Source organism: Lithobates pipiens, unplaced genomic scaffold (assembly GCF_037356315.1).
Source record: "Lithobates pipiens isolate NorthernLeopardFrog02 unplaced genomic scaffold, aLitPip1_a1.2 Scaffold_18, whole genome shotgun sequence".
Lineage (NCBI taxonomy): Eukaryota > Metazoa > Chordata > Amphibia > Anura > Ranidae > Lithobates > Lithobates pipiens.
Window position 1 is genome coordinate 405638547 of NW_027507758.1, and position 24426 is coordinate 405662972.

Here is a 24426-nt window from a genome sequence, read left to right on the forward strand (position 1 = left end):
ACTGATCAGTCACCCCTAGGACATGGGGGGGTGTGTGCACTGATCAGTCACCCCTAGGACATGGGGGGGGGGGGTGTGTGCACTGATTAGTCACCCCTAGGACATGGGGGGGGGGGGTGTGTGCACTGATCAGTCACCCCTAGGACATGGGGGGGTGTGTGCACTGATCAGTCACCCCTAGGACATGGGGGGGGTGTGTGCACTGATCAGTCACCCCTAGGACATGGGGGGGGTGTGTGCACTGATCAGTCACCCCTAGGACATGGGGGGGGGGGGGTGTGTGCACTGATCAGTCACCCCTAGGACATGGGGGGTGTGTGCACTGATCAGTCACCCCTAGGACATGGGGGGTGTGTGCACTGATCAGTCACCCCTAGGACATGGGGGGGTGTGTGCACTGATCAGTCACCCCTAGGACATGGGGGGGGGGGGGGGTGTGTGCACTGATTAGTCACCCCTAGGACATGGGGGGGGGGGGGGTGTGCACTGATCAGTCACCCCTAGGACATGGGGGGGTGTGTGCACTGATCAGTCACCCCTAGGACATGGGGGGGGGGGTGTGTGCACTGATCAGTCACCCCTAGGACATGGGGGGGGGGTGTGTGCACTGGGGGGGTGTGCACTGATCAGTCACCCCTAGGATGACATGGGGGGGTGCGCACTGATCAGTCACCCCTAGGACATGGGGGTGTGTGTGCACTGATCAGTCACCCCTAGGACATAGGGGGTGCGCACTGATCAGTTAATTCTAGATCATCAGTTTGGGGGGTTCACTTAGAGCCATTGTCAACCTTTAAAAAAATAAAAATAAAAAAAATTTAAGCCACCAACCATGTTAACCACTTGCGGACCACCCACCGTTAATATACAGCGGCAGGGTAGCCGCTCCGTCACTGATCTGGGAAGCGCACGCCACTAGCGACCCTCTCCCACTGTGAGTAGACAGCGGGAGGTGAACTGCGGACTCGCTGTACGCCAGCACCCGCCGGTTATTCGAGATCCAGAAAGGCGATTTGCCTATGTAAATGGGACAGATCACTGTTCTGTCAGTAGGGAAAGCATTGATCCTGTGTTTCTGCATGGCAGGACCACGGATCAATGCCTTTCTCCTAGTAAAAGCACCTCCCACACAGCGCTAGCGGCCGCGAAAGGGTTAAAACCGACGGCAATACACCGCAATAGCAGCGTTTTGCCGGCGGCATTACAGCGTTGCCCCATTGATTTCAATGGGGAGCAGCGGTGGAGGAGCGGTAAACACACTGCTCCTTCACCGCTCCAAAGAAGCTGCTGGCAGGACTTTTTTCTGACGTCCTGCCAGCGCACTGCTGTAGTGTGAAAGCCCTCGGGGCTTTCACACTACACATAATGGTGCAGCTTCTTTAGGGCGGATTGCAGGCTCTATTTCTAACACTATAGCGCCTGCAAAACTCCCTGGTGTGAAAGGGGTGTAAGTTGCTGTCAAAGTATCGCATTGCCTTATTGCAAAAAAATGGCCTGTTCAAGGCGGGTAAATCTTCTGGAGTGGAGTTGGTTAAAGCAGGACTCCAGCCAAAAATACAGAGCTCAAAAGAATAGCCTATTGAAAGTTGGGAAATACCAGAATTGTTTTATGCTACAATATTCATTTATAGTACAGATTTCCTCTGCAGTACGTGTTTCTGCCAGTGGAGGTCCTTAGTCTGAGCACTTTTTCTGAGCCCAGACTGTGCCAGACCCACCCCTGTCTGTGACTGGGCAGTGAAAAGAGGAGCAGCACAGTGAGGCGCTTTCGCTTTTCTCCTCCTGTCAGCATGCTGCTTGTCAGCCACAAGAACTGATTGGCTCCTTGTGCTGCTTGTTTCTCTATCTCTCTCTACCCAGCATTTCTATGTGGGGACCACAAGAGGCTATTGCGGGGTACTTGTATTTAAAGTGGTTTAAAGAAGGTTGTTGTGTTTTTTTTTTTTTTCTTATGCCATCTCTGCATTTAGGTAAAAAAAAAACTTTAATAGTAGCCTCCCCCCTAAATACTAACCTGAGTCCGATCAGAGTTTTGTGCATGAATGAACTACAAGTACTGTAAGCTGCTGGTCTTGGAAATTTTAAGCAGTTTTTTTATTCTCTCATTCTTTTGCTTATCACTGCTGATTCAGCAAAATAGAGCAGTGCTACTTACATTGTTCATGTCGGGTGAAAGACATTCCCATTGTTCCAAGCTTAGGCCTGTGTGTGGTTTCCTTCTATACCTAGTATGATCCAGCGGAAGAATAAACTATACTCTGTTCTGTAGTTCAGCATATTTGCCCTTAATTTTTCATAATCCCCTACAAATCAGACATTCCAACAACCTTCATTCACTTGGCAATAACCGTGTAGCCAGCAGATGGTAAGAGTTTATGCTAGGGTTGTTCCGATACCATTTTTTTAAGGATGAGTACAAGTAATGGTACTCCCCCCCCCAAGTACTCGCTAATACCGGTACTTTTCTTTTAATGTCATGTGACTGTTTTCAGAGCACAATACAGATTAGGTGGCACTGATATGCAGCACTGACTGATGGCTGGAACTGACAAATGGTTGGCAATGATGGCTGGCACTGATAGGTGGCATGGGCATTGGGCACTGATGGGTGACATTTATGGGCAGGCACTGAAATGCCATGAAAGGAAAGGCTGCCTGCGATGCCCATCTTGGTAGTCCTTGCACTCGGCCCCATAAAAGCACCAGCGGCTATCTTGGTAAACCCAGCCCGAACTATATGGGCTGGATGTAACAAGATGTCTGCTGCTGGCTTACTGCAGCCGAATGCAGGGTGTACTAAGATGGGCATGGAGATGTCCAAATGCTGACGTTGACATTAGCGTCACTTTCTGTGTTCTGCCCGCTGATTTCCGGTTCGCCTAATCTGATGAAACACTGCCTCTCTCAGGTATTGGATCAGGCATCGGGAGCATGTGTGCGAGTACAAGTACTTAAGCAAATGCTCGATACTAGTATTGGGACAGCCCTAGTTTATGCCATACAAATTGTATCACCTGTCTGTATTTGCAGTCAAATGCAGCAAGTGTCCCACTCACCGCCCACTTTATTAGGTACTCATGTTCAATTGCTTGGTAACACAAATTGCTGGTCATCCAATTACATGGCAGCAACTCGATGCTTTTAGGCATCTAGACATGGTGAAGATAACTTGCTGAAGTTCAAACTGAGCATCAGAATGGGGAAGAAAGGGGATTTAAGTGACATGATTGTTGGTACCAGACGGGCTAATCTGACTATTTCAAAAACTGCTGATCTACTGGGATTTTCATGCAGAACTATCTCTAGGTTATATAGAGAATGGTGAGAAAATTATTCAGTGAGCGGCAGTTGTGTGTCGAAAAATGCCTTGTTAATGTTAGAGGAGAATGGGCAGACTGGTTGAAGATGATGGGCAACCATAACTCAAATAACTACTTGTTACAACCAAAGTATGCAGAATACCATCTCTGAATGCACAACACATCGAACCTTGAAGAAAATAGGCTTCAGCAGCAGAGGAGTGCCTCTCCTGTCGGCTAAGAACAGGAAACTGAGGCTACAATTCACACAAGCTCACCAAAATTGGACAATAGCAGATTGGAAATACGTTGCCTCATCTGATGAGTGTCAGCTGCGACCTTCAGATGGTAGGGTCTGAATTTGGCGTAAACGACCATGAAAGCATGGATCCATCCTGCCTTGTATCAACGGTTCAGGCTGGTGGTGGTGTAATGAGGGATAGTCTCTTGGCACACTTTGGACCCCTTAGTACCAATTGTGCATCATTTCAATGCCACGGCATACCAGAAGTATTGTTGCTGACCATGTCCATCCCTTTATGACTACAGTGTACTCCTCTTCTGATGACTACTTCCAGCAGGATAATGCACCATGTCCGAAAGCTCAAATCATCTCACCACTGGTTTCTTGAAAATGACAATGAGGTCACTGCACTCCAATGGCCTCCACAGTCACCAGATCTCAGTTCAATAGAGCACCTTTTGGGATGTGGTGGAACGGGAGAGTTGCATCATGGATGTGCAGCCAACAAATCTGCAGCAACTGCGTGATGCTATCATATCAATATGGACCAAAATCTCTTGAGGAATGTTTCCAGCACCTTGTTGAATCTTTGTCAGAAATAATTAAGGCAGTTTTGAAGGCAAAAGGGGGTCCAACCTGGTACTAGCAAGGTTTACCTAATAATAAAGTGTCTGGAGAGTGTACAGCATTATGTCTTTGCAATCAAAATAAACATTTTACACATTTCGTCCATCTCAAGATCTGAATCGCTAACATCATTGCTTTTTAATGCTTTTAACATTCTGTTTTAGAGTAAATAGACTTTCCTAAATGAAGACCACATTCACTGTTGGAAATTGTTTTAATTTAAGAAAAAAATTCCATGCAGTTCCTTCCAAAACCATCATTCAGTTGACACCACTAACCATTGGAAAATAAAGCAAATTAAATTCTAATGGTGCATGGTCAGCTTAAAAGTGGATCTTTCTTCAGAAATTTTTTATTATTTTTATTTTTTTTCTGACCGAAAATGCACTGGATTTTTAACACCACAATGGAAGCCCAACAAACCAGTGTGTAGACATACATACAATTCTTGCACTTAAGGAGTCAATAAAGGCTGACAAATTCATATTAATTTAAATTGATGATATAAATCTAATTTAATACAATTCAGTATAAATATTTTGTAAAAACCTGTAATTTTCAGCACCAAAATTTCCATTCGGCGCACCATTACTTTACAGCCAAGGAAGCTGCTTCTGTTTGATCTGAAAATGCCAGGGTGCTGCACATGTGAACAGTTATGTTAGACAGCTAGCAATCCAAGGCATTTTAGAAATGTAATTTGTCTTTTGGAACTGTTTGAGTTTAGTTCAGGTTTATGATTTATTGCTGTTTTGGATTTTGGGCTTCAGAAAAATGGCAGCCCCAGCAAGAAATGGGAGCACTGCTGGAGGCAATTTACAGCACACCATAATTTTGGTAGCAGAATTATTAATGTGTAATGTGTGTTCTTTGCTAAGGCATATTATTTTTTTTATTATGTTATGGGTAACATTCTGCCTTAAAGCGCAGTTCCACCCATTTAAAAGTCACCAGCTACAAAAAGTGTAGCTGCTGACTTTTAATAATCGGGCACTCACCTGTCCCATGGTTCAGCGATGCAGGCGCATGTAGCCTCGCACCTCTCCCCCCTCCTCTCCAAGGCGCCAGCATTGTAACTGTGGGTGCCCAGCTGCTGCTTTACAGCCGGGCATGCACTGCGCGAGCCGCATTGTGAATGTCTCTGCTTCTCCCTGCAAGTACTTCTCACGTTCATGCGAACTCTCTCGCATGGTGAGAAGCACTTGCGAGTGCACTCCCGTGATACAGCCGGCGGCTATAGCCGCTCACTGTATCACTCGGGCCCCACCCCCCCGGCGCGCCGCATCATTGGATGTGTTTGACTGCAGCACAAGCCAATAGCTGCACTGCTTTCAATCCATCCACTCCAGCCAATCAACAGCCAGGCTGAGCGGCGAAGAGGACGTCGGGGGCCAGTGCGGGATTTTTGAGGGGTCAGTTAAGTAAAACAGGGGGGCTGGGGGGGCCCGGCACTGTCAGATGTTTTTTCACCTTAATGCATAGAATGCATTAAGGTGAAAACTTTTACCTTTACAACCCCTTTTAAATAGAGAACTTGCAAAAACTTTATTATAATCTATACCTGTGAGAGCAAAGATACAGAGAGAAAAAGTTGAAATTCACTGTATGACTGCAATGCTAAGACTCCTGTACCAACTGTTGTGAGCCAAAGGGATTCATACACATGGATTTCTACTAAACAGGAGTTATCAAGCTGAAGGTCGAGGTATCAACCGATCTGCAATCAGTGAGCCATATAGATGTAGTGCCTCTCCATCACAGTTTGGGAGAGGGGTTTAGTTGTGTCCCAATGGGATAGTCCTGTCACTGTACCTATAGGCTAACGGGGGAAAGCAGAAAGAGAGAAGAAAAGGATAGAAAAGAACTTTGGTGTGATACTTGCCCTTCTACATGGATCCATGGTGAGGGGAGTTGGTAGGTGTCAGAGAAAGGTATCTGGTCCAGAGTTCCCAAATGGCATCATGTTTGTTAACAGTATCCAAGAGGATGCTAACTGTCTTCTCCTGGTCCATAATCCCATGAGATTTTCCTTTCGACCAAGAAGGAAATAGTAGGTTGCTTCCAGGCTTAAGCAATTGTCAGTTTGGTCCCATGGGGAATAAACATAATGAGGCGTTGGGCCAATTTCAGGGTCCTGGGGCTAGGAAAGTTAGGAGCTATTTGAGGAGTCTTCCGAATGGTTGTGCCCATAATTTTCCTGATGACTTGAAAGACTTTATTCCATAGTCCTCTGAGCTTGGGACAATCGCACCATATGACCCAATGTGCCCACAATTACGAAAGCAAAGAGGGAAGCACTCAGGTAGATTTTGGCAATTTTTAGTGGGACTAAATACCACCTCCATTAGGACTTTTAAGTTGGCCTTGATTAGGGCTATGTTCAGAATGCCCTTGGAGGCTGAAGCCGAAGCTCTATGCCACTCCGCAAGGCTACAGTGTTGTCCTGGTTCTTTCTCCCAGTCCCTCATGAAGAGAGGTTTGGTCTTTGCCCTAGCAAGTGATCGTTATATCAGTTATTCCTCCCCTGTGCTCCATGGCTTGACCACACCACATTTCATATGCCGTGATGGAGAGTGGGTTGGGTTTAGAGGTCCATAAAGAGTGAATAAAATTGGAGATTTGGTGGAATCGAAACCTTTTCGGACCTTGGCATGTGAAGCATACTGATGCAGTGGGCCAGAGTGAGAGGTCCCATAGGGCTGACAAAATGTCCTATCCTATAGAACCCCTTGTCCAACCACCAATGGAAGGCCTTGATGTCCATGCCAGGGGGAAACGGGGTTTCAAAAAAATATGAGAGAGTGGGTGCCAGTTGGAGATCAGGTGTGAGTTATTTTTGAGAGAATCCCAAAGGACTTAGGAGTAAGATAGTGTAAGAGCCGAAATTCCACTTTAAAGTGTTACTAAAACAGTGTTTCTCAACCCTTTTTCAATCGAGGTGCACAATCTTGAGGCACCCCAATTTAAATTATGGTAAACTAATTTTACCCAGCAACATCCACACTTGTAGGACACCCAGTGTTTAGAAATATTTATTCTTCTAAAGCAAATACACCTTTTGCACACTGATACTGACTAGTGTTCCAACATTTCTCTTCTCGCGGTTTCTTGTCATCACTCAGTTAACATGACCACAGTGCTGACAGACGGGCAAACCAGGATGCTTTGCAGTATTATCAACCAATGACATCACTGGTATGCCGGACCTTCAGAGCGCATGCACCACTGATGTCAGTGGCTGCATGCATGGTGAATAGCTCCTAAACCATACAGGTTTAGGAGATATTCATTTTGCCTACCGGTAAGCCTTATTATAGGCTTACCTGAAGGTAAAACTCGCCAAGCGGGGTATACAACCGCTTTAATTTAAATTGATTGCCAATGCACCAGCGCAGACCAAAACCTGCACCGTTTTTCTTGATGTAATACACCGCAACTTGCGCTAGCATGTTACTGTGCATTGTGCTGCATGGCAACACAAGTGCATCGCTTAAGTGTTCACTTGAATGGTGCACTGCAGTAATGCACACATTACTGCAGCACAACATTAATAATGGTTTACATGGTGTTAGTGAAAGAACTGCTATCCTTTTTCCAACTTTGGGCGTTTCTCCAGCTTTTCGCCCAGTTCAGTCGCGAGGTGTAATGGATACAAATATGGAAAGACATTAATTCAGTTACACCTTTTAGAAACAGTTGTCAGTTTTCCCATTGCATCTTCAATGCTTCATGGGGAAACTCGTGTAGTAAAATTTTATCTTCTGCATGGAAGTTGTTGGCAGCCTATGATTTTTATCGATCTAGTTTGCTTAATACTGGATTGTAATTATGATAGTAGCTGAATAGGAACAAAGGTATTGAAGTGTAACCCCAGACAAAAAAATGCTTTAACCACTTCTGGACCAAGCCTATTTTTGACACTTTTTTTTTTTTGCTAGAAAATTAATTAGAACCCCCAAACATTATTATATATTTTTGTTTTTAGCAAAGACTCTGGAGAATAAAATGGCACTCGTTGCCATCTTTTATGTCGCATGGTATTTGCGCAGCACCTGTACTTTTTGTAGATTGCCTGTTCTGTTGTATGTAAACCTTAGCAGTGAAGTTCTCTTGGAAGTGTTTTGTTATATCTGTGAGAAGAGTAGAAAAAAAAAATCTGATCTTGTCAGATCAGAGTTGTCTTGTGTCCTGTGTTATCTCAAGAAGCCTGATCAGCCCTACAGATCAATTAGTGCACATGAGAAGAAAAGGCGTGATTGAGCAGTTAAAAAGAGGAAACCTGGGCAGAGCTGGCACTTTCAATCCACAGTAATGCTGTGTTGTCAGGTCATAACAGATCGCAAGTTTTACATGCATATCTGCTGTCTTCAGCTTTCTATATTCTTTAGAATATGCAAATCATGTTAGAAATGTTTCTTCTTGTTTCAGCATTGGCAGAGCAGTCTGGGCATACACTGTGTGTAAGCTGATTGGAGGAAAGGCAAAGGAAAGTCCTATGGCTGGCAGGACTTTGTACCGTCCTGCAAGCGCACCGCTCCAGTGTGAAAGCCCTTGGAGACACAGGAGGGGTTACTATACAGGCACTATTTTTAGCACTGTAGAGCCTGTAATGCACCTCAGTGTCTAAGTAGCCTTAGAGAGATGAGTAAACACTACGGATATGTGCCCAGGTCAGACTTCATGAATTGGGTTTACATCCACATTATGTCTGGTACACACTATGAATTCATAGATGTGGTGGCTGCTTTTACATTATTTTTTTTTTTTTCTTGGGCTTATGTACACTACAGCTTCTAAACCTGAGTTTAGGAGCTTTTGACATTTTGCCCCTAAACTCAACTCCTTAAAAGCCTGTGTCCATGCGCACTCGCTGGCTTTGAGACTCCTTTCACACTGGGTCATTTTGCAGGCCCTATTGCGCTAAAAATAGCGCCTGCAAACTGACCTGAAACGGCCAATGTTGTCTCTCCAATGTGAAAGCCCTGAGGGCTTTCACACTGGAGCGGTGCGCTAGCAGGACAGTAAAAAGTCCTGCTAGCAGCATCTGTGCAGAGCTTTGCTGGCAGTATAGCTGCGCTGCCCCGTTGATTTCAATGGGCAGGAGCGGTTTGTACACCGCTCCTGCCCATTGAAATTAATGGGGCAGCGCGGCTATACCACCGGCAACGCTTTGCAGTGGTTTTAACTCTTTCATGGCCGCTAGCAGGGGGGTCAAACTGCCCCTGCTAGTGGCCGAATACCGCCGCTAAAATTATGGTAAAGCAGTGCTAAAAAAAATAGCGCTGTTTTACCGCCGACGCTGCTCCTGCCCCAGTCCGAAAGGGGCCTAACCTAAAAGCTGCTGTTCAACCCCCCCTCTCCTGAACGTGGAAGAACCAAACAACCTCCTTTTGGATGCTGTGTAGCATTGACTGAGGATTTTTTTTGTTCTTGTGCCTTTTTATATTTTTATCAATTTACATACAGCTGTGCAAAAAAAGTTAAGGTGACCTATAACATTGAGGTGCTTGAGCAGTTGCAGAATAATTTCATAATGTGAATTAAAAGTGCAAGTCCTTGCAGAGTTCTATAGTATCCCAACCCCTGCCACTGTCTTACTTGCTGGTCAGCTTAGTTTACATCCCAGTGTGTTGAAATGGTATAAAATAAAGGCATGTGAAAAAAACAAAGATACAGTATAGCAAACGCTTTCATCACAGGTAGTAACATAAAGTTATCAAAATAAAATTATTTTAACAGTGGCGGTCTTTTAACTGCGCAGGGCTCCTAAAACGGTGCATGTACAAGGTTGGCAAAGGGGTCTCCAATGGCTGACCAGTACATCCAGACAGAGCATGTGCTAGGACTGGGCTGATTTTGTATGGCTTGTGGTATCATCCCCGTATTAATAGGTAAAGATGCAGATCGTATGATTTGAGTATGTAATTAAACTGTGCCTGTCTCATAAAATCTGAATATCCTTTATCACTGTGTGTTGCTAATTTTATAGATTTCTTCAAATCCACTTCATAGATTTTGAAGGAATATTTATTTATTTTTTAACAAGAAAGGGGAATTTGTTTTTAATACTTGAGATCAGCAAGACAGTTTGCTTTGCAGCTGTCACAACGCTGACATATGTGACAACAATGTATTACTAAGTAACCCTTTTGTGGAGCCTCTGGAAGTGAAGGGTAAACTAACATTTACTTCCTTAACAGAGGCGTGGTAGACGGTTTCCTGTTTTTGTGCTAGATGTCTAGTGGAGGCACCTCTGTTTTAAACACTTCCAGAGTTGCAGAAGGGGGGAGACAATAGCGGCATGACCTCAGATCAAGGTTGCACCTAAGATAGCTTCCTGTTTTGCCTCTTGATGGGGATGATCTTGTACATGTGCCTGAGCAACTCCTCTAGTAGTAAGTGTATAATCCAGAAAAAAACTTTTGTTTGAATAGTAAACACAAATGACTTTTACAGTCATTTCAGTTTCGTTTTATAACAAAGTACTATGGAAGTTAAGAAAAGGTGCACATGTGAAAGATGGGTGTTTTTGTAAATAATCTCACCAGTGTGTAACCATTTTGAAAGCCTTGTATTTGCATGGTCTTTAAGCTGAACTCCAGGAAATGCTGCAAGTATGATTTTTCTCTTCGCTTAAGGCACGGTGAGGTTTCAGCATATAAAGGGTTTTTTTTTTTTTTCCCCTCTCCCACCTCCAGCAGCCCTGTTTGGCTTCACACAGAGCTAACAGATGGTTTGAGACCTTTTCCTTAACGCACACATCAAATAATTTTCAGTCTGTGCTAACAGAACTACATTTCCCATGATTCTGCAGCTGCCATCTTGTGGGCAGGGCTACGGGGAGAATGTCACAAACTGCACGGAAGTTGTTGCTTTGCACTTTACTGGGCGTGGATTGAGCAGGGAGACTGGCCCTAATGACAGCTGTACCACTTGGACCTGCACCAATGTCATGACATGCAATGCTCTTTGGGAATATGAAGGGTGATCAATCACTTGGGAAAATAGGAGGTGCAGGGGAATGGTTACCTTTTTAGTGGAAGAGCTTTTACAGCCCCTGCAAGACTTCAAAAGCTGACTATATTGCAGATTGCTAAAGAAAGTGTTTTCTTATCACTAAAAACGCTATTGGGAATGGTGTTAAAGTGATTGTAAAGTCTTTTTTTTTTCCTCTTCAAATAACAAACGTGTTATACTTATCTGCTCTGTGCAGAGGTTTTGCACAGGGCAGCCCAGATCCTGCTCTTCTCGGTTCCCTCTTCAGCTCTCCTGGGCCCTCCTGCTGAGTGCTTCCACAGCAAGCAGCTTGTTATGGGGGATCTCGAGTCGAGTCCCAGCTCCCTGTGTCCATTCAGCCTTGCCCTTCTCTCTCCTGATTTTACTAATTTACTTTGGCAGCAGCAGGAGCCATTGGCGAGGAGCGTCCTGGACAGCCAAGGCACTCATGGACATCGCTAGAGAGAGATGGGGCTCAAGCAAGTATTAGGGGTGCTGGGACCGGAAGATGCCGGCACTTGCACCTGGAGCAGATTGAAGAATCGGCTCGTATGAGGACATCGCTGGTTCCAGGAGCAGGTAAGTATCCTTATATTAAGTCAGCAGCTACAGTATTTGTAGCTGCTGACTTTTTAATTTTTTGGGGGGAGCGCCACCTTTTTTAATGTGAACTTTTTCTTTGTCCATGTCAGGTAAAATAGAAGGTATGCTCTACCCTTCTAGGATGTACGCTCCTTTTCTCCCACACCCTATTTTTCAGCCTCCAGGAGCAAGTAGAATACCCAGCACTCTGCCATAATGACACTACTAGGTTCCTTCTGATTACCCCTGCACAGCACTGTTGCATGGCCCATGTGAAAGGAGTCTATAACTCTGTGTATACTCTGACAAGTCAACCTGGAGTTTCCCCAGGATTTCGTTTTTGTTTTCCCAGTCCGGGTGGACAAATGGAGCAGTGGGGAAATAAGTATATACTGCTGGGGAGGGAGAAAGCCCCCTATACTTCAAAGAAGTCTGAGTTTTCATGAGAACTTATCCAAGTGAACTGCATTGTATAGACATATGAGGTGTCATGGCATTTTTTTTCTTCATCGTGGCGGGGTTCCCCTTCAAGATCCTCAGTGCACAAGTTGCACTGCAAGTCGGATTATCGTGATCTGACTTCTGGTGCGGTTTCTATTCAAATAAATGGGCTCTCATGGGGAACCAATGATTTTGAATAGAGGCAGAGAAACGCCGCTAAACGCTATCATGGCTAAACGTGCATTATCGCCAATACAAAAAGCTACTAAACGCATGTTTTTTCAGCTGCTTTTTTGTGGCATTACAGCTTGTTTTTTCTAACGCCTTGAGTGCGTAAGCTCTTGGGCTCCTTTCACACTGCTCTGTAGCAAAATTGCAGTAAAAACATGTGCATATGCGCTCCTGCGTTTTTTCTTATCAGTGTGAAAGAGCCCTTAGAACCCACTCTTTTTGTGTACTGACATCCCATTCATTTTGCCTAATGCAACTGGCCTATGTAGGGCATTTTCTGGGTTTGCTTCACGGTCTATTGAGTAACTGTTCGGGATGGGATTCAGGATGGGGAGCTCTGCCACTCTATCGTACATGTTCCCAGTCACTATATCACAAATTAGCGAGGCTAAGATGAGGATGGAGTTTAAAGGTGGTGTGTTTTTTTTAATTTTTTTATTATTTATTTATTTTTTTGTTTGTTTTGTTTTGTCAAATGATCCCCCAACTCTTTAACAGGGCCATGGGGAAAAAAAGTGGAAGGAATAGCAAGGCAGAGGCAGCTTGGCTGGACTCCTTGATTCCATAGCATAGGTAAATATTTGAAGATCCAGGAGTACAGCAGAAAATAAGAGTGAATTCCACTTGTGTGAAGGAAATCCCTGTTTAGACATAGTATAAACTCCATAGGTGTCACTAGTGCTAGGCAACCAGGGCATGTGCACTGTATCTACGAGTGCCCCAGGTCCCAATGCATTTGACAGCCTCTCCTTTTTTTTTTTTTTTTTTTTTTTTTCCCCCCTGTGACTGTTTTCAGTAGCTGCTGGCTTCTGTCCCCACCGGGAGACCTGAGCAACCAGCCGAGCAAAGCTGGGATCAGCTGACATACTTCCGATGTAACCCGGAAGTGGGGTGGATTTGATTTTATATCAAATGGATTTAAGTCGCTAGTAAAAAGGCTTGATTTAAATCGTACAATTTTTTATTTTATTTTTTGCAAATTCTGTTCATTATTTTTCAAGTTAAGAGGTGGGCATACCCCAGCTCGAGTATCAACTAACAGAAACCAACTATTGCAAGTTATAGACAATACAACAAGGTCTTAAACTGCTCACCTACTCTAAATCATAATTTTTTTTTTTTTAAGAGCATTTGTCATCTCTGACCTGCTGTTGACTCACCGTCCCATTCACTTTAATGGGGTAGTTGGTGATGCAGCAGAAGGTGAGGGACGCAACGGCAGCAGGTGAGTAGATGCCCGCTAACAGGCTCTGCCATGATTGATCTGAAATGACAGGTGCTCTTTAAATGTATGGACTCATTTTTTTCTGGTAAAATCTTTAATTTTTGCAAACCAAATGAAGGTTTGTTGTTTAGAATAATAAGCTGTCAGATTAGTAAAATGGCAATATCAGAACTGATTCTGAGTCATAGTTTGTAGTGTACATAGATTTGCAAAACAATGGGATAAAGGAATATTCCCGAACTTTATTGTATCTCATGGTTACTATGATATTGTATAAATGCATCAATGCAGTACATATCATCTCAGCTTGCCAAGCTTGGCTTCATTGAATGAGTTTACCAAAAATGTAAATATTGCAGAATATACAGCCTCATGCTACAAGCTCCATTTCATGCTGAATAAACTCCATTATCTTGAATAGAAAACAATTTTTAGATATATTTTTACTCCAAAAGCATTTTATTAAAGTAAATTTTGATTAAAAAAAATCAGATTTTTTTTTTTTTTTTTTTGTTTTTTTGTAAATCATCGATTTTTATCCACCCTGCCTATAAGCCATGCCCTGACATACTTCCGGTTTATCTGTATGTCAATGTGCCATTTAAAAAAAAACAGATCTTGGTGTTTTTAATGCTTTTAAGGGAAGAGGATAGATTTGGGGTCTTATAGTCCCCAAATACATGCAACACTCGCAGTTCATTAGTCCATATGATAAGCTAAACAATGGCAGGTCCTAAAAGGGGATGATGGTGGGTGGCAGCTATCCTTAGAGAGAAGCCAGCTCTATAATAGGAAGACAAGGGATCAAAAAGGAAGCGCCACCTAATTGCAATAAGTTAAGTAAGATTTTAATGACACAGCAATAAATGCACTTGCAAAGGAAGGTGAATAAGATCAGGCTCATCTGTGCTGTGGGCACAAGGTGCAGTCCAGTGGCTGGTCCATCCTAATCCACAGGGAGGTGGTTGTGGGAGATAAGATCTGCAGTCTTTTCCTGTGGCCACCAGGAAGACAGCCAGGTCCGACGTGGACTGCAGGTGGAACACAGGCGATGACATAGGAAGCCAAGCCAGGGGAATCAACAAGGGAGGAAGTTCTGGAGAGAACAAAAAGGCTACTCGCTTGGATTCTACTGCTCCTTCTACAGGCCGCCTTGTTGCTTCCCCTGGTTCTATAATAAACAAATCCTTTCTCTAGCGCCACTGCTCCTTTTAGCCTTTTGATGAAGTCACAGGTCACGTGATGGAATGTGTCAGGGGCAGAACCACGTGATGTCAGCATGTATATTTGTAACTGGAAGTAAGGCTATGTGAGTATGCAGAGATGCTAAAGAGGAAGTGAACCCTGATGGGTTTACTTCCTCTTTGATTGCCTGCAAAGGTAAAGCATAATGGGCTACTATGTATCGCATAGTAGCCCATTATGTGTCACTTACCTGACACAGGAGCCAGCGAAGTTACCGCTGTCCCCTTGTGTACGGAGCCTCCATCTTCTTGGTGGGTCTTGCTGCTCCGGTGCTGTCATTCAACTGAGCCGCGATGACGTTACTCCCGCGCTTGCGCACGGGAGCCGCCACTCGCAGCACATCGCCGTTAACAGCGGCGTGCTCAGTGCGCCTGCGCACCGCATGCACTGTAGACAGCGGTGCCTGTCTTTTGCCAAATATCTCCTTAACCGTGTAGGTTTAGGAGATTTTTCTTGGACCTACAGGTAAGCCTTAATCTAGGCTTTCCTGTAGGTCAAAGTTGTTTGTAAGGGTTTACAACCACTTTAATGCTGATCCTTTAAGATGGCAACATTAGTTCTAAACTAGATGATGATCTATGTGTGTTGAGGTATTTTTTTTTTTCCCCCCATGCTTTTAATAAATATCTGGTGCTTTTGAATATATTACACTATGAGAGGCTGTTTTTATTGCATCTTTTTGAGCAAATATGAATGAAGCTGACCATTAGAAAATGGAGGACCACAATTGATAAGTTTGAACATTCAAAGGAAAAACCGACCCGGGTTAAAGGGCAAGGCGCAGTGTGACCTAACTTTCTGAGTGGGTCACACAAGGCTGGTGAAGGCTGCAGTAATATCCTCACTCCTTTGGATTTAACAAAATCTTTAGTGGAATAACACTGCACCATTTATTGAATTGGCATTTCTTATTAATACTTGTGGGTGGTGTATTATATTTATTGTAGAACACCAGTGCTTAATTTAGACTGTTACTGTTCTACTTGGACTGATTGTTTTATGTTCACACTAAAATTCAATTTATTTGGTAGGTTGCGCTGCACATTTTTTTTTTTTTTTTCATAGATATTGCAGTTGATGTGGGAATAGGTTGACAGTGCGCTAGCAGCAAAGTATATGGTTTTGTCTTTTTAAGTTTGTTGGTATTGCAGTGTTGCTTTTATTTATTTTAATGTTGCACAGGCAGAACTCCAAGGACAAAAACAAGGGTTTATTTTACGTGCAGAGGACTAAGCTCAGTCTGCTGAAATGTGTGTTTTTGGCCCTGCATCCAATGGTTGGATGTTCTGCCATTTGGCGAGGGGAAGTTCTTGGTAGAAGAAGCTTTAAAAGTAACCAATGGTGTAACAAAAATTAGCCTTTAATTCATATTTAAACTTTTTTCCATTTTCCTTCATGTTCAAAAATTCTTATAGGCCTCATTCACACTGGCATAATTAAAGCAGAACTCCACCCTAGAGGGGAAGTTCTGCTTTATGTCCACCAAACCCCCTCTTAACTGGTGCCAGTGACTTAAAAATTTGCAAGGAACCTGTCCAGGTGAGGACATCAATGGATCCCTGGACAGGTTAGTGTCCAGTATTTGTAGCGGCAGACTTTTTTTTTTTTTTTTTATTTCTCTCTAGGGTCAAGATCTTTAAGCGTACAGCCAGGTGACAGTCATGTCTGCATGGCCTCCATGGAACACCTGTGCATCCCCATGAAGGCTTAACATTTGACATTGTGTCATTGCATGTCCCCAAACTCACAGAGTGTGAGTCCAGGGACCTGCACCAGCACAGCTGTCAAACTCGGAACAGTGGCTGTGTTTGCAGCTGCTGATTTCCATTTGACATGAATGGGTCTGCCTTCGTCTAAATAAGTTTTTTAGGACCCATTCACGCTAGGTGTGGAGGGACTGTGTTGGGCAGCTATACCAGTGCTATCCCACCAAAAGACAAGACAAATTGCCTGGTCTCCTACATACTACACCACTGCGTTGTGTGTGCTGGAAAAAAATAAAAAGTACAGCAGGTCATACTTGTCAATACAGCTCAGAGCGAGGCAATCTACCTCCTCGCACCACCAATAGAAAATGTATGAAACCTCACTGTGTAACATTCATTAAAGTTAGTTAAAAAAAAAAAAAAAAAGCCCTGGAATTGTCCTGCCACATCTCACTGCACACCAGTCACTGCGTTGGTGTGCATAGACACCAAGTATCATTTATAAACCAGACAAGTAATAGCATATCATTTATGCAATTTCTTTAGTAATTGTAGTTATTGAAATATAAATATTTGGGCCCCACTGGACTAGTTGAGGCAAATTTTTTTTTGTTTTTCTAATTCACTTGTGCATGAGACGTTAATTTTTGCTTAGGCCTCGTTCAGACAGCTGTTAGCATCTGTACTGCATGCAGGCTACCTGTAATTTGGCATCTGCATCCCTGGATCTGCGTGTATGCAGCTTCAAGGTGAAAGCAGATGCAGTGTCTGCACGAAGATGGCTGCATGTCAGTTTGACAGCCATGCAGCAACGGCTACACGGGCCCCTAAACACATAGGGGGTTATTTACAAAAGGCAAATCCACTTTGCACTGCAAGTGTACTCGAAAGTGCACTTGGAAGTGCAGTCGCTCTAAACCTAAGGGTTAGATCTGAAATGAGTAGAAGCTCTGCTGATTTTATCATCCAATCATGTGCAAGCTAAAATGCTGTTTATTTTCCTTGCATGTCCCCCTCGGATCTACAGAGACGGTGCATTTTCCTTTGGTAAATAACCCCCCCATAGTGTAGTAGACTGGAGAGTTGGCTGCAGCAATAGGGTACTTTTACATTACACACTAGAAATGGGCCTTATGGTCTTAGGGGATGCTTCGCTTGTCTGCCTCCACCCCCACCCCTCCCCCTGCCACCTTTTTAGTGTTTTAACATATTAAATCTTCTACTACTTGGGTACCTGAAGTACCATTTGCAGATCAGTGCTTCAGTCAGTGTATTGTGCATTATAGATAAAAATGCTGGAAGCAAATGACGTTCTAAAGAAAAAACCTGCCCATGAGGTTCTGGATTGACAGCATGGCTTTGGTTGTTAAAATTCGCCTCTTATTGGCTGCAGTGTGTTTGCACTGCAAGGGTAAATGCTCCTTAAATCTAGGTGCAGATGAAAAGGCTGCACTGCGCTATCCTCTTCTGCCTCCGGTGCCATGGGTAGTCCTGTCTTTGCCCAAAAAAATAAAGTTCTGGCATTCTTTAGACCAGTATTTAGCAATGTTGTGCAGGCCTGTGGTCAAATCTGTCTTTGCCTTGCAACCATTACTGATAGATTAATAATATATGTCTTAAAATAAGTGTCATCGTTTTCAAAATGCTGTTTTTCTTTTCCCTTTTAGACCTGTTCTTGCAGTTGGTGGCCAAGGTGTGTAGTTTTTGCACATCATCAAAATGAGTGAGTTGGAGCAGTTACGGCAAGAAGCGGAGCAGCTGCGGACTCAAATAAGAGTAAGTATTTGGCTGGGTGTGTTTGTGTGTGTGTTGCAGCACTCTAACAGTGGACAAAGCATATAAAAGGGAAGTGGGCTTGGGATTAGGTGTCTGATTTTACCTCCACTGCCGTGTTGCTGCAGTTTGCTGAAGACTAGATTGCCTACTTAAAATGTCAGAAGAATTTACCAATAAACTATCAGCCAGCTGACAGATGATTAGACCTTCACACACACAATATCCTCTTCTAGAAAACAGAAGATTTATGAAAACTGCAACGCAAAGAATGAAACTATTAATATGGAAAAGCAGTGCACAAGTGTAAGGGGACCTTAGTTAAAATTGACATGGCAAACTTCCATGATCCTTTTTGGTGATGGTTTTTCGGAGTACGTGTCTCCTAAATAATATTGATGCTTTGCTGTGTGTGGTTCAAAGGGTAATTAAAAACAATGAAAATGTCAGTGCCTTGTGCAACATAAATATTTGACTATTGAGATGGTAGGCGTCATTTGTTTGCATGGTCCTTATGTTAGGCAGCATTATTCCTTTGGATAAGCAAATTATGTCCATTAACAACTCATAATCATAGATCCTCTTTTTTTTTTTTTTTTTTTTTTTTTTTTTTCCTGTTAGGATGCCAGGAAGGCATGCAGCGACACAACTCTTGTTCAGGTACATAGAAAAATTGCAGTATTTTATTTAATGTGATTTCTTTAAATCTTTTTCCCTCTAACACTGTACATTGCTCTTTTTACATTAGATCACGACCAGTTTGGACTCTGTAGGTCGGATCCAGATGCGAACTCGACGCACATTGCGAGGTCACTTAGCTAAAATTTATGCCATGCACTGGGGTTCAGACTCAAGGTATGTGTGGTGTGTGTGTGTTTTTTTTTTTTTTGATGGATGCTTGTTTAACATATTGCTGACTGCATAATGTATATAGGTTTTGGCAAAGAGTATGTTTTCACAGCCACCAACCCCACTTATACTTCCATGGCAGCATGAGGTTGTGTGCTGAGAAGGCGCTCCCACCACTCTTACCAAATTGCCACAGACAGCTCTCAGTCACGTATTCTGATTGTAACCAGTGAGACTGTGTTTCCTAGACATGTGACTGCTGTGAGCCAATCACAGCAGTCACCTGATGGCGAAGCTGTGCTGTCTCCCAAGCATTAAAGCAGTAGTAAAGTCTGCTTTGTGATTTTTACCTACAGGTAAACCTGTAATAAGGCTTACCTAATGGGTAAATTTTAAGAATGTGCACTGTTTAGGAAATATTCACCCTGGATGCAGCCGGTGATTTCACACAGTGCATGCACTCTGAAAATCAGGCATACAGTGCTGGATCTCCATATCACGCTACTGTAAACTTGGGCTTCCACGAGCATGCACAGGAGTGACGTCATTGCGGCTTCGGCCACTCGCACAGCCATAGTTTGAACCCAGAAGGAAGACCGGGAGAAGATAGAAGCTCTCTCAGTGGTTAAAGCCTGCCGCTAGAGGTTTCAATTTAAGGTACGTATTTCATATTGATCTATAATAATAATAATAATAGTAATATTTTGCAGGGGAAAGGTTTTTATTTTATTTTTTGCACAGCGGTTTACAACCGCTTCACAGATCCACTTTAAGCAGGAACTAAAATCTCCTATTTAAAAACAGCAAGCAGGCTGACCTTTTTAATTCCATAAAAAACATTCAAGGTCTCTTCTGCAATAAAACAAACCTACCTGCCTGCTCGCAGTCTTTAGGATGTACACTGAGCTGTGCAAGTGCAGCTCAGTTTACATTCTGGCACAGATCTTGTTTGCTAAGATGGCTGAACTCCTATGTATGTGCTGGAGAAACATCATCCACTGTCCAATTTAAACAGCCTCAGCCTAAAACTCAGAAAAAGCAGCGTAGAAGATGCTGGAAAGGAAAGTTGGACCGTTGAAGAAAAGGTATAATGGGGATTGTAGTTTAGCTTTATAGCGGTGCCAGGAGGTGGAGTGAAGGAGTTGGAAGATGCTGTAAACTTCTAAACATCGTATATTCTGTACTGTTTAGTCTGCATCCTCATCTATCTTTTTTTATTTTTATTTTTTCTGAACTCTCACTTCTGGCTGTGGAGTGTGCTCCCGTGTATGACATCACCATGCTTTAGAGATTACATGTCCCAGCAGTCCTTGCAAGTGAAATGCATGCACTCCCCATACACTTGTAAACAAGCTGAACTGAGGGCAATACGTACCCCGTCAGCTGAAGAAATCAAGCTTTGTGCACACCCTCCCAGACGCACCCATTCCCTGCCTTCTAGGTGCACCTTTTCCCCACCTCGTCTGTGCTTCCGATACAACCAGAGCTGTCAGTCATTGCACAGGAGGAGGTACATAGGTGGGGCTTCTGTTGTAATGAAGACTGAGCCTTTGCAGGGAGACAGTGCAGAGGTGGGTCTGCAGTGCCCATTAATATTGGGGTGCCAGTGCTTGGAGGCATAGGCAGTGTTGGGACACTAGGATGTAGTCCTATGCCTGGGAGCATGCACGCACAGTTGCCCCCATTAGATCAGCACAGTTAGGGGGCACTTGCAAAGGAGACTGCCAGAAGTTGACGAGAGGCAGCCAAAAAAATACTATAAAGCCATGGCTTCACAACAAAAGGTTAAGCTTATTGCTTATACATAATTTATAAGAAACGTGTAATCTAAAAAAAAAAAATAGGGTTTAATAGCACTTTAAATCAAATTCATATATGTTTGTTTGATTTAATGGATGTGTCTCTTGATGGGTTGGCTTTGAGGATCACAAAATTGCAGTTTGATTTTCTTCTCAAACTGTGTCTCACAGAAAGCTTGTTGATTTTACTCTTTCATATATTTCCATAGGCGGTTCCAAGAATTATCTCCTGTGATTTCATATTTTATCATCTTGAAATATACTTGGACAGCAATATGTATGCTGCATACATATGACAGTGATTGTCAGGCTATGCGTTCATAATCCTGCTGTTAGAAGAGCAATGCTACAGACCACTATTTTATTCTAGTTGCATCGGATCCCATTTTGGCTAACCGTACAGTAACTTGTAAACATTTACTCTGCACTCTGAGCAGGCGGATAACAGGTCAGTGGAGCAGCCACAACCCGCTGTTCTCTATGGGCGGTCGGATGGAAATGGTCGGCCTGTCCGTTTCCATCCAACTGTTGTCTGATCCGCCAGGAAGATGGGGAATGGATCCCCATCTGTCTATTTTGGGCAGACTGGATCAGATGCAGAGGGGGGTCTAAAAGGACATTGGCCACACATCAGTTTACATCTGCCTCCCCATAGAGATCAGTGGGTGGTCTGATCTGCCTGAAAAACTTAGAGGGGAACCTGATTGGTCCACTGGTATGAAAGGGGCCTTAACAATCTTTTTCTCCTATGAACTGATGTTTTCCAAAATAAGTCGTATATGAAGTTTACTGGGTAACATTTGACTGTTTTAGTAGTTTTCTGTCTGAAAGTAGAACCACAGATAACACGCGCCTTTTAAAGTGCCTGTTGAGGGATGTATGATGATGCTTCTCAGTTGAGCCAAAGTAATTTTGATGAACAACTGATATTTCCCATATATTTCATTTTTATTTTTCTACTTTCAAATTACTGAAACTCCCATGTATCCCCCTTTGAATTCTAATTCAATGTTTATATTTTTATTATTTGTTTTTTTTAAATGCGTTGCCTTTTGTCTTTAGGCTATTAGTCAGTGCATCTCAAGATGGAAAATTAATTATCTGGGACAGCTATACAACAAATAAGGTAAAGTACTTGCTAGATTCTAAAATTATGTTTTAATGGTTGCTTTATAAACCTTTAGATAATTGAGTAGTATGATTGTGCGTAGTGAACAATGATGCAGTTCTTACTTGCCTATATATAGTTGGGCAGCTAATTTTGTAAATGAGAATGCATACAATTGGTCATCACCACCAATTTTGGAACTTTTTTTATTTTATTTTTTATTTTATTTTTTTGTAATAACTTCAGCATATATTGCAGCTGCTTCCTTTCAGAAGGCATCTGGTGCAGCTGGCTCTTCTGTCTTGCCATTTAAAATATTCTGGCAGTTGTATTTGGTGCAGAATTTACACAGTACTGTTATGAGTGTGCTTCTCTGACTATTTAGTCAGGTAATTTCATTTCTGACAGTTGCTGCCCTGGCCCAGCACTATGGTCAAAAGTTCTGTGCAAATTGGAGGGTTTGGGTTGGCCCTGTTATGCACTTATACAAGGTATTAAACATATGTATTAAACATTGGCCCTGCAACATAAAGCAGTGTAATGTCCTTTTTGGATGTTGAGATTTAAAGATTTTAATGTTATTTTTTACTTTTTGTACCTGTAGATGCATGCTATTCCCTTGCGGTCCTCATGGGTAATGACTTGTGCTTATGCTCCATCTGGAAATTACGTAGCTTGTGGAGGTCTAGACAACATCTGTTCCATTTACAACCTGAAGACAAGAGAAGGCAACGTGCGAGTGAGCAGAGAGCTGCCAGGACACACTGGTAAGATATATCAGTTTAGGTAATGGCAATGTTTAAACAGGTAATCTTATACTGAAGTAAGTTACCTACAGTGGGGACAGAATGTATTCAGACCCCCTTACATTTTTCAGTCTTTGTTGTTATATTGCAGCCATTTGCTAAAATCATTTAAGTTCATTTTATTCCTCATTAATGTACACACAGCACCCCATAATTGACAGAAAAACACAGAATTGTTGACATTTTTGCAGATTTATTAAAAAAACAGAAAACTGAAATTTGCCCCAGCAAACTTGAGCCTCAAACAAGCAAAACTGCATCTGAAGCCAAGAGCCATTGGCAATCAGCGATCCCGGACCTCCAAATCTTCAGAAATCCTCTTTGCAATGAAGGGATACTACTGCTTCCCAAAGTTATGGCTTTTATGGACACTTGGACTGAATGCACCCCATATGGATGGGTAAAAGACATGGTTTGGCTAGAAGCTACATGCTAGAGCTCTGTCCTCCAACCTGCCTGTGTCTTCGCAAAGGCTAACAGACCTCCATTTTGCTATGGTTCCAGATTTCATGGTTTCTACTCCAACCTGTTCCCGAAGTCAAATGGGGCTTTCAGGTGCTCTTGGATCTGAAGTCGCCTAATGTTTTTAATTCAAGTAAAAAAAAAAAAAAATGCATTAATCCATCAGGCCTGTCACTGTCTCCCTTCACCAAGGAGACTATAGCCTCTCTGGACGTCATGCATGTCCCTGTCTTTTCAGTGCAGCACCGCTGCCCGCTTTTTGCTTTGGCAACACAAAACTGCCAGTTTGAAGCCTTTCCATTTGGTCTGTCTTCCAAATCCCGACTGTTGACCTAGGTACCTCTTGCACTCCCAGGGCATTTTCAGTGCAATGATTAAACGACCTTCTGTTTAACACCTTCACGCTGATGTAACATATATGTGGCCTCACAGAACTGGGCTTTTTTCCATGGAGCAGCAATATGTTTCTTCCTTTGAGCTGGGAGCACGTCCCATGGGTCACCTGATCACTGTGGTAGCCTCTGATTGGCTACCACAGTAATCAGTCACTGTAAAGCCAACCCCTGTGTTTTTTATTTTTTTGTTATTTTTTTTTTTTAACTGGAGAAATGGATGCATTACATTTTTTGTTTGTTTTTCCATGCAGAAAGGGAAAAAAAAAGTGTTTGTAAAAATAAATGGAAAAAAATACATAGATCAAGGTTTGATCTAGGTCAGTGCCAGGGTTAGTGTTTGGGTCAAAAGTCAGGGTCAGCATACTTTGAGCAGTTTTTTTTCTTTTTAATTGGCGTTGGTGTGTTTTTAGTTGGGTCGAAAAATAAATAAAAAAAAAAAGTAAAATGCGAACAATTGTTTCCGGGCTGTACTATGGATACATACAACAAATGACATACACATATGTGATATTGTTGCAATCGTTGGGAACAGGAGAATTTATTTTGGGTTGTTCTTTGGTGGTATAGTAGTAGTAGCAAGAAATATACAGATAATTAAAAAAATAATTTTTCCCTTTGATAAAAAAAATCAGGCTATA

At 42.9% G+C, this 24426-nt stretch overlaps 1 protein-coding gene across 5 annotated transcripts in view; it reads left to right on the forward strand.

Annotated features, from left to right (window-relative positions):
- GNB4 (G protein subunit beta 4) overlaps window positions 1–24426 on the forward strand; it is a 153837-nt gene that overhangs the window by 87650 nt on the left and 41761 nt on the right. For 4 of the 5 annotated variants that reach the window (XM_077487924.1, XM_077487926.1, XM_077487925.1 and 1 more), the window contains exons 2-6: window positions 18264–18372; window positions 18991–19029; window positions 19118–19224; window positions 22080–22143; window positions 22730–22892. In XM_077487924.1, the coding sequence (XP_077344050.1) occupies window positions 18316–18372; window positions 18991–19029; window positions 19118–19224; window positions 22080–22143; window positions 22730–22892 (430 nt within the window). In that variant the 5' untranslated portion in view covers window positions 18264–18315. Of the gene's footprint in view, window positions 1–10447; window positions 10566–18263; window positions 18373–18990; window positions 19030–19117; window positions 19225–22079; window positions 22144–22729; window positions 22893–24426 lie in introns of those variants that run through there. The other variant, XM_077487927.1, reaches the window with a different exon arrangement.